This window comes from Amblyomma mixtum, chromosome 8, assembly GCF_055824585.1.
Source record: "Amblyomma mixtum isolate Tamu chromosome 8, ASM5582458v1, whole genome shotgun sequence".
NCBI classification, from domain to species: Eukaryota; Metazoa; Arthropoda; class Arachnida; order Ixodida; family Ixodidae; genus Amblyomma; species Amblyomma mixtum.
Window position 1 is genome coordinate 63213856 of NC_143019.1, and position 10447 is coordinate 63224302.

At 45.1% G+C, this 10447-nt stretch overlaps 1 protein-coding gene across 1 annotated transcript in view; it reads right to left on the minus strand.

The window, feature by feature from the left end:
- The window catches only part of LOC149332745 (cathepsin L-like), a 38111-nt gene that overhangs the window by 5179 nt on the left and 22485 nt on the right, over window positions 1–10447 (minus strand). Inside the window, exons 10-12 of the mRNA XM_089558327.1 lie at window positions 7252–7371; window positions 6519–6583; window positions 3666–3759 (exon numbers count right to left, since the gene is read on the minus strand). Coding sequence (XP_089414453.1) covers window positions 3666–3759; window positions 6519–6583; window positions 7252–7371 — 279 coding nt within the window. The remainder of the gene's footprint in view (window positions 1–3665; window positions 3760–6518; window positions 6584–7251; window positions 7372–10447) is intronic.

Sequence of the window (10447 nt, forward strand, 5' to 3'; positions counted from 1 at the left end):
AGGCGCACGCGTAGCTGCCAGGTATGTGGCGCCATCTGGCGACGTCAAGGAGATTTGGGCATGCATTGACTGCGCGCGGGCTGCCGGAACCAGGTATCGGTAACGGGAACACGGTACACGGTATGCTACAAGTGTCTAATAACTTCAGCCTGCACTTCAGCGACCTCAGCCCCACAGAGCGTCAAGTAGTTGGAAGTTGACTGGCACAACCGGGAACGTTTCACCGGGCAAGCGTAATAAGACTCAAAGTGCTCTTTGCACTGCAACCTGCCTTGTACGATCACCGAAAACCGCGCCATCATAGTTTTTCATCGACCATGGCGATCATCTGACCAACCTTAACAAGCTCCTTCAAAAGTTAACTAGCATTTGGAGCGGCACTTGGAGTTCCTCTACTGTTCTGCGCTTGTAAATCGAGGCGCGTCAAAACCACGCATGCATGCAGAGTGCATAGATGCGAAGCGCCATGATATACCGGAACTCATCTGGCCGCCTGTGGCGCCGCTAAGTATTGATTTTCTTTGCTTACAACATTCAGGTTGTCTTTTGTCGGTTTTCCTTGAGTGATAAAAGCTCCCTATTGGTTTCAAAACAAAACTTACTTCAGTATTCAACCGCACAATCTTCGTTTGTCAGCCTCAGTGATTCGTGGCTTCTTGTGTCCCAGTGTTGCTAGAACCATTGGTTCTAGCAACACTGTTTTGTCCTATGACCTCATCACGCTTGTACTTGCGAGTTTGGCCTGTGGCGGCGATACCTGTATTTTGGTTCTTGCTCTTTTCTACATTACAAGAGCTTTGTTGTCAGTATGAGTGGCGTTGTTGTAATCAGGAGCTGGTATTCTGCCGATACAAGCCAACTTCAATTTCTCCTCAGTGTCCCTTTAATGTCTTCAAGATCCGAGCAGGACATCCTCAGTGATGGTGCTCTGCAGGCTTCAAAAATGCGAACATTGTTAAAAATTGGTGCCTGGTGCTGGAGGTGAAGAAAGAAGGTGGTTCAAGATGAATGCAGCGCACAGATTGTACAGCATGCTACATTAGCAGCCTGAGGTAAACCAGTGCGATAGGACTTGTGAGCCTTCGTTTAAGTTTTCTGGTGCAAAACTCAAAGCCAGGTGCCAATCTTTAACAAATATAACAAAAGCAATATCAACACTGCAGCCATACTCAAAACCTCTCTGTCTTATACACCATCAAAATCACTCTGAAAAATGTTCCTCCCATGATACAAAATGGAATTTTTAGACCAGCAATGATTTCATACCAGCATGTGGAATTATTAAACAAAACTAGAAATAAAGCATCCAGACGCACGCTACTGTTGTTCAGTGGTGTTCGCACTCCTATTGCTGGTCTAAAAATGCCATTTTGTATCCAACACAACCATTGCTGGTCTGAGAATGCCATTTTGTTCCATGGTCAATAATTTCAACAGAAGCACTGCATTGGAACACCCACTGCTGGCATGTGCTTAGGGCCCTTTGTTTTAATTTTTTTTCTCCATGATGCGGGCAATAAAAATCGGGTGATATTTTGTTTAGTTCAAATTCGGTTACAGATTGGGTTAATTCAACAAAAACTTCCATAATTCAAGTTTTTTCGGGTCTTTTTTCTTTTTGCAGCAAAAGATAATTTACTGTAGTGCTCGTTTTTGTGTGGAACACAAAATTCTTTATTTTTTGCTCAACACTTGAAAAACAACAGGGAAATGACAGGCTTTGCAGAAAAAAAGAACGAAACTTCACCAAATTAGATTCTCCTGCCACAGTGGCTCAATGGTTAGGGCGCTCGGCTACCGAGCCGGAACACCCGGGTTCGAACCCGACCGCGGCGGCCGTGTTTCGATGAAGGAGAAACGCAAGAGGCGCCCGTGTGCTGTGCGATGTCAGTGCACGTTAAAGATCCCCAGGTGGTCAAAATTATTCCGGAGACCTCCACTACGGCACCTCTTTCTCTCTTTCTTCTTTCTCTCCCACCTTCCTCCCTTCCCTTACGGCGTGGTTCAGGTGTCCGCCGAGATATGAGACAATTACTGTGTCATTTCCAGTCCTCAAAAAAACAAATTTTCTCATCTATTACAATTATTTGATCATGTAAACTGTCAATCTCCTATGCAGCACTTCACGTGAATGCAAGACCTACCGGCCTTGTACACAGCGAAAACACTCACAGAACATCACAGAAGCTATTTTAATGAGAAAGCATTACTAGTCCCATTATAAGAAATGCCAGCGGCACACGTATGTGTGTACTTGCAAATGGTACAGAAAATACCAGCGATGGCAAAAATAATACTGTGATGTCATCAAGCGGCCATGAGACACACGCAGCAAGCCGAGCACCGCCACTTTGGACAATCCTATACATATCTTTCGTCTATATACTCATTGGCCGTTTTCAACAAGGCACCAGTTTTCCCAACATTCGTACCAAAATTGTGGTGCAGCTGTTTGTTGTACAGTGTTCCAGAAGGTGTTGCACGATTTCTCATTGCATATATGCAAACTTTACTATATGCAAACTCAAGCACAAAACCGAAACTGCGTAACTACCGTATAAACGCTTGTAAGGGCCGCACCCGTGTACGGGCCGCACCCCGTTTTCCCGAAGGAAATGTTTAAAAAAAAATAAATCCGTGTAAGGGTCCCACTTGAACTTTCCACGACCCAGCTGGGAATAGCCTTCTTAATGCACGCGCCGTGGCCTCCGCGATCAGCTCCGGCTGCGAGCAAAAGTGTGGAGCGCTTGATCGCGGAGACCACGCACACGCACAGGAGATTCCAAGTGCAGTCCATGGATGGCGCCCGAGGCTGCGGTCATCATCATCATCCTAAACTTTTTTCTCCGCTGTGACCTCCCGCTACCCACATCGACATCAGCATCACCAGCTCCAGCCTTTTGTTGTTTTTGCGGCATGTTAGCGTGCCCGCCGTAGTAATGGTGGTTGTAGCTTCCATGTGCTGCCGCTGAGCTATGCAGTTTTAGCACGATGGGCGAGCGCCTTAATAGCTAGACGGCTGGGAGTTAGCTCTCGAACACGCAAACGTGCGGCGGGCAGGAAATTCGACGCTGCCGAGGAGTGCGTCCGATGATGGTGCAACCAGAAGGATGCATTGAGAAACACAAGCTGCAAAAAGCCCGCTTTCCGAGGCAAGCCGTGCGAGTTTCCCGAAATGGAAGAAGAGCTGCTCTCTTATGTGATGGAAGTGCAGAACAATGGCTACGCGTTGACAGCGGACGTGCTGCGCGGCTTCTTTTGGGATGAGCGTGCACCAGAGCACAGCACCAGCTCGGAGTCGAAATACTCGGCGAGTGACGATTGGATGCAGAATAAATGCCGTTCATTCCCTGATTGGTGTGTTGTTACTTAAAATTTTTTATTTTTTTTTCACAAGTCGCAAGTATGGGCCACACTCCGAAAATTGGCCCTCGGATCTGGAAAAAAAAGTGCGGCCCTTACATGCGTTTATACGGTATACAGTTAAAATTTTTTTTTCTCGAAAAATACTATGCACACTGCAGAAGTGGAGGTGCATTAAATCTACACAGACACATCAGCTTGCACATTATCGCAGAGGATGGATTGCCCGAGCACTATAGAAGTGCCCAAGAAGTGCCTGGAGGATAAAAAAAATGCAGAAGCCTCTGGAGTGAAATACTTACTATCCACACCAAAGCCAACAAGAAGAACACCATGGTCAATGTCCGTCGGGCTGCACAGGAATTTCCAGGGGTGCGAAATGCCACCGAAGTAGAACTGGAAGCAAGAAAACAGAAACTATAGCACAATACAGGCAAAACTAAATTGACTGAAAATGGGCCTGCACCAGAGGTGACTTAAAATGCTCCCAAGACATTTTGCAATCCTACGCTGCCCTAACCCGTAAAAGCAATCAAAAGAAGGTCTCATAAACGGCTGTTGCTTTAAAGCGATGCGGAGGACAAAGAGAAGTTCACCCGTATTGAAAGATTACCAAGCCCTACCGAAAAAGGGGCCACTTTGATTGAAAATGGAGCTTTCAAAGCTAGAAAAGGGCTAAAAATGAAACAGGGGTTCAGTCGGCCATTTTCACAAGCAAACTTCCTGTTAGTGTTTGTATTTCTCTTCCATACCCTTGTAATTATTTGTACAAGCATTGCACTGGAAATATGCATCTCTTTCTTAATGCAATATGTGGGTACATTTCATACGCCGATCCTGTGAAAATTTCCATGGAACTGACAGTATTTGAAATATAAAAAAAAATGAAACAATGATGATGTTGTGATAGTTTTCAATGTGATAGCATTAGAAAGGCCATGAAGGACAAAACTATCCAGCAGCACCTGCGTACAGAGGCAGGTGGTGTTCAAGAGGATTTCCCTCTCCCCTCCTGCCACCTGCCAACCATCCCCTCTCCACTTGTAGGGGACAGGATGGAGACGCCAGCCAAATAACGACTCAGCAAAAATTTAAGTCGATCCCAGCCGCGGCGGCTGAATTTCTTTGGAGGAGAAATTCTAGAGGCCCGTGTACTGTGCGATGTCAGTGCACGTTAAAGGGATACTGAACCAAACTTTTGGAGCTGCTCTTTTGCATGTAAACAAAAGCTTGACTGCTAAAATTGATAAATATGACAAGCATTTTAGTGAAAAAGGCGGATAACATGCTTTTTTTCGCGATTTATTGCCGTATCGTTGCACCTGGTGGCCGCCTGTGGAAGCTGCGACTAGACGTCATAACACCCGCCTATGTCTGTCGTCTGCTCACGGCGTACACAGATATGTCAAAATGTTAATCGATGCTGTCTACATACCATAACATTATGCACGCTTACGTCCGCTAAATGCAGCTACTTTGTCCGGACCTTGTGCCATTTCTAGCATTCTCGCTTTTAAAACAGAAGCCCGACGATGTTCACACTAGTGGCGCCATCTGGTGGTTAGGAGGGGAAGCATTGTTGTCAACAAACCGACACCCCTCTTAGCCTAAAGGGGGCAGAATCATCACTCTAAATAAAAAATAAAGCAAATTTATTACTCTTAAGTTTTCTTATGTGCAACAGCAGATGAAGCGAAAGACTGGTGGCCCATTTATGGCCAGTGAACGCGCTGAAGAAGCCAGTAACAACGACGCAACCAGTCCGAAGCGAGGTTTCATGCATCGAAGGGCGCCGCCATATCTGTCACCACGGGAGGGTGCCATGACGTCACGCTTTCCACCTCGCGCCGACCGGGAGGGCTTGGCGCGCTCTCATGAAACATCGAAAATAAAACCATCCGCTGAAAAATATGCGCAGTGACGACTAGATTTCGGTGTAATCGCATTCCGAGAATCTATATTCAGCCTTTTTGTTCAATTCTCACATTTTGCTTCAGTATCCCTTTAAAGAACCCCAGGTGGTCGAAATTTCCGGAGCCCTCCACTACGGCGTCTCTCATAGCCTTAGTCGCTTTGAGACGTTAAACCCCATAAACTAAAACTAAAAATTTAAGTGACTAAGAAGAAAATGATTAGGATGACAATGGGCCTAAGTGCAAAGTATACAGCCTCCCAAACAACTGTCTGTGCCAAATTAAGGCCTGTAAAAGCTATGCTTTCTTCGCATTGCTCGAGAAGAGCAACATGGGTTGCACAACCCCTGGCTGTGATAGAAACAGCTATCTGCAGGGGCAGTGGCGTATCTCTTAACCGCTGCACCACTGCGTCAGGAGCGGTACGAGGACTCGCCACGATCTAAAAATGTTCTTGAAATTGTTGCATTTTTCAAATTCTAAAATCAAGTACACCTATTACTAGAGGTCAGCTACAAAGCTCTATTTGCAATTAGGTGCCTCTCTGTAGTTATAAAGTTAACTATTAGAATTTAGTTAACCAGCTTAGTAGCTAACATGATTCACCTGTTTTCTGACGCCCGCCAACACTGCTATTACTTTGCCGAAAAAGCCATCTTACTGCCTCAAAAAGCCTATATTTTTTTATCCACAAAAACCTCTGACAGCTGGATTCGTGACTGCATCGCTGCACGTTTGCGGCAAGACTGGGAGGCATGCATCGACTTTTATTTCATCATATATATATAGCAATATATGGTACACACGGATATGTAAAGTCGTTGTTATCAGATATGACCCTGGAAATAGTGCAAGCTGTTCCCTTTTACTAAAAGACCAGACAGCAGAGTTCTTAGCAATGACCATAATGGGTCATGGGCTCAAAACTGAATACGAAAAAAATTCTTAAGCCACAAAATTTTCCAGAGTGTCCAGTCTTGCATCCACTCCTTCATTTCAAAGCCTGTAGCAAAAGTTTTCGGTTAAGCTCCCCACCACATGGCTAAATGCATATGTTATTTCATCCCCAAAGGGTCTCCAATGAGGGTCACATATTCAGATATAGACATGGCAATCAATAGAAGCTACAGATTTCTCTAAATATTCCTTTTAAGAAGGCCTTTGAACCTATCAAGCACTGAGACTGCACTCCGCTTTCCCCAGTGTACATAAGCTAAATAAGAATTGATGTTCTGCACAAACCTGCATTGCATTGGCGTTGATACCAATGGAAATTGGTCCATGCTTCATGAGCCAGTAGGCCAGCTCTGGAATACACAAATACAACACGGTCAAATGAAAAGCAATTTTAGTACGATTTTATAACGCACAAGACATTGGGTTAAAAGAGACCACACAGCCTCTCCTAAATTAGACCTCAAGATTCAATAAAACTTAATGAAAAAGGGAGGCTTCTTGAGAACTAGCCAGACTGGCTCCGTGATTTCTTCATCTAAAAAGAAGTTTTTCTTTTTTAACATAATGTCAATGACATACTGTTTCATCTTAACCTGCACTTCACATGTACGACAGAGAGTGAACAGTGATATGCATCTGTCTTTCCTTGAAGACACAAGGGGGGTAGGATCGCTTAGTTCCAAGACAAAAGCATGCATTTGAATTCACAGTGACAAAAGAGCTCCCAACTTTTTTCCCTTTCTCTGAGGAAAAGAAGTCACGACAGTGCCTTTATCTTGCCTTCCTCTCGCCCATCCCTTCTCCCCAAGAGGGGGCCAAAGTGGCCAACGCTGATCTGCACATACTGCACATGGTTTATTCACACTGAAAAAACAACAAACCTAAATCACATTCACTGGTCACAGGCAACAAATGGGGACTAGAGCTGCGCTCATCTCATAATGCTGTAAATCTTAATAAGCATCTCTTGTGCAGCTATTACCATTGCAAAACATGTCTGCAACAACTGCAGCCATACCTGTTTCATTTTGAGGCAGCCCCACAAAGCTCTGCACACGGGCCTGGCTCTCCGTCTTGTTAAACTTGCAGGTACCACCGACGCCCTTGTAAGGGTAGTCAGCCTCGGTTTCCAGACCACCTGAAAACCAGAATGAAAATGAAATTTAAGGACTTACTCCAGCCTATATAACTTTGTCAGCAACTAAGACTGAAGCACGACAATTGCTCTCTACAAGGCATGTACACACACACAAGCCATGCGCAATTGTGACCACTTTGCTGATGTTTGACAGAGACCACTCAGCCGCCGCGGTGGCTCAGCGGTTATGCTGCTCGGCTGCTGACCCAAAAGACGCGGGTTCGATCCCGGCCGCGGTGGTTGAATTTCTTTGGAGGAGAAATTCTAGAGGCCTGTGTACTGTGCGATGTCAGTGCACGTTAAAGAACCCCAGGTGGTCGAAATTTCCGGAGCCCTCCACTACGGCGTCCCTCATAGCCTGAGTTGCTTTGGGACGTTAAACCCCATAAACCAAACCAAACCAGAGACCAGTTAGCCACACATGTGGCTGAATTTCTTTTGTTAAATAAAGTGCACAGCTAATGCACGGACTTACCAATGCATTTTCAAGCAACAGAATAAAAGCTTTAGCTTGCATTAAAAATTATAAATGCTGATTAGCTTTTAGTCTATGTTTGGCTTTCAAGAATTGCTCTAATCTTCATGGGCTGTACACTCAAAGAGAGATACCAGTTCAAGATGAACGAGCTGCAAGAGACTCTTCATGTCAATGATGTCATTAAGGCTGACATCATTAAATCTGTGCTTATGTCACCACATTGGCGTTGAAATGAGATTCTGTCAACGTATTGCCATTTACGTATTTTTCTTTTATAGGCATACAATGATTTCCAGGATTTTCGAGCCCTTAAACACTATGGTTTCTGATTCAAAGGCTCTCAAGGGCATTGAAGGCCCATATGAACATTCTCAGGGCCATATCCCTTCAGGCGCTGCAATCACATATGCGGACACACTAAGCCTGCTCATACTGTTGTATACAAGGCGAACTTCCACCTTTAATTTTGCGCCGTTAACATTTTGACCCTCCCTGTCAAATTTGTGGCACCGTCTCTTGCAGCTACAACGAAACGTGTTTGTAAATAACAAGTAAAGTTAGATGTCACCGTGTTTTATGGCAGTACGAATAAGTAGCTTTTATTTTTGCATGTTCCCTTTTCGAATGGTCGTGAATGATGCAATTTACCATTTGGAATGCGTCAGTAGGTCAGCGTAGAAATGGCACACCAATTTTCATTGTCACAGATGAAGAAAATGTGCTGAGGCGGGCATCGACAGTGGCGCCCCCACAAACGTGGACATAGTGCCCTAATTCCGAAAATTTCGAAGTGACGTTTTCTGTTCTTTATGCAACGTTTTCTGGGGAAAGTGCGGTACAAAATAGGCTTATTGCTTACAGGTGTTAAAAACCATGTTTCTACAGGGAGAAAGTTGGACGACTCTAGCGTTGAAGCGTTGTTCACGAAAATAGCCGATGGAGAAGGGCCTCCAAAGAAGCACGGCCAACCGAGCAATGAAGGCCCGTTGAAGGTCACAAAGAAGCCTCACAATGCTGAGCCACTGCCCACAAACACACACGCTATTATCAGTGCATAAAGTCAGGGGGCCTCGGGGAGTCTTAGACCCCCCCCCAGCAATATTCGAAAGGAATCTGAGACGCCCCCGTACTTAAAATGCAGAGGCTGTGTGAATCCGAAGTAAGCAACCATCTTTTATTCATGTCAGTGGTGGTCGAAACATTTCTCTATCATTTTGAAAATTTCACTGTGGTTTTCAACAAGAATCATTAACATGTTTTCTAAAACCCGGGAAGAAGAAAAATACAGAGTTGGCAGCATTACACAGGGGGTGAATGAAAAAGGGAGCATCGAGAACTCCCACCACGAGTCAGTCCAGAGCTGACCGCTGAGATCCAAGGCTACACAACAGTGAACATACCGGTAAATCATGAGGATTGTTTGTTTCAGGCCTGTGCCATCAGCTGAGCAAACCATCATCATCATCATCAGCCTGACTACACCCACTGCAGGGCAAAGGCCTCTCCCATGTCTCTCCGATTAACCCTGTCCTTTGTCAGTTGCCGCCACTGTATCCCCGCAAACTTCTTAATCTCATCCGCCCACCTAACTTTCTGCCGTCCCCTGCTACTCTTGCCTTCTCTTGGAATCCACTCCGTTACCCTTAAGGACCAGCGGTTATCTTGCCTTTGCATTACATGCCCTGCCCAAGCCCATTTCTTCCTCTTGATTTCAACTAAGATGTCATTAACCCGCGTTTGTTCCCTCACCCACTCCGTCCTCTTCCGATCTCTTAACGTTACACCTATCATTTTCTTTTCCATAGCTTGCTGCGTTGTTCTTAACTTAGGCTGAACCCTCTTTGTTAGCCTCCACATTTCTGCCCCATAGGTGAGTATAGGTAGGATACAGCTGTTGTATACTTTTCCCTTCAGGGATATTGGTAAGCTACCATTCATGATCTGAGAGAACCTGCCATATGCGCTCCACCCCATTCTTACTCTTCTAGTTATTTCCCTCTCATGATCCAGATCTGCGGTCACTACCTGCCCTAAGTAGACATATTCTCTTACTACTTCCAGCACCTCGCTACCAATGGCGAACTGCTGTTCCCTTGCTAGGCTGTTGAACATTACTTTGGTTTTCTGCATGTTAATTCTTAGCCCCACCGTTCTGCTCTGCCTGTCTAACTGATTGATCATGCTTTGCAGTTCTTGTCCTGAGTGGCTTAGCGAGGCAATGTCATCAGCAAATCGCAAATTACTCAGCATCAGCAAATAACGGACTTTAAAAATGATTTCTTCCATTTGTAAACAACCATGTGTAAAACAGGCTGCAAGTCACTTTCTCTCTCCCTCTCCACCTGTACTGAAATCCCTAAAGACCCCTTCAATGCAGCCAGACTTTAAGCACTGGCCATGATGGAAGTAACCATTGGCCCCAACTTCTAAATACACCAAATGCACAACGGTGCAGACACGAAGGCTGCATATCCAAGAGCCGCGTTCGGTGCCGGACATTAGGAATTTTCCTCCGCCTGTTGTCAAAGAACAACTGTTTTTATCCATTTCATAAGTCATAAGCTAAAGAATAATTCTCTTAAGCGTATATTCTCACAG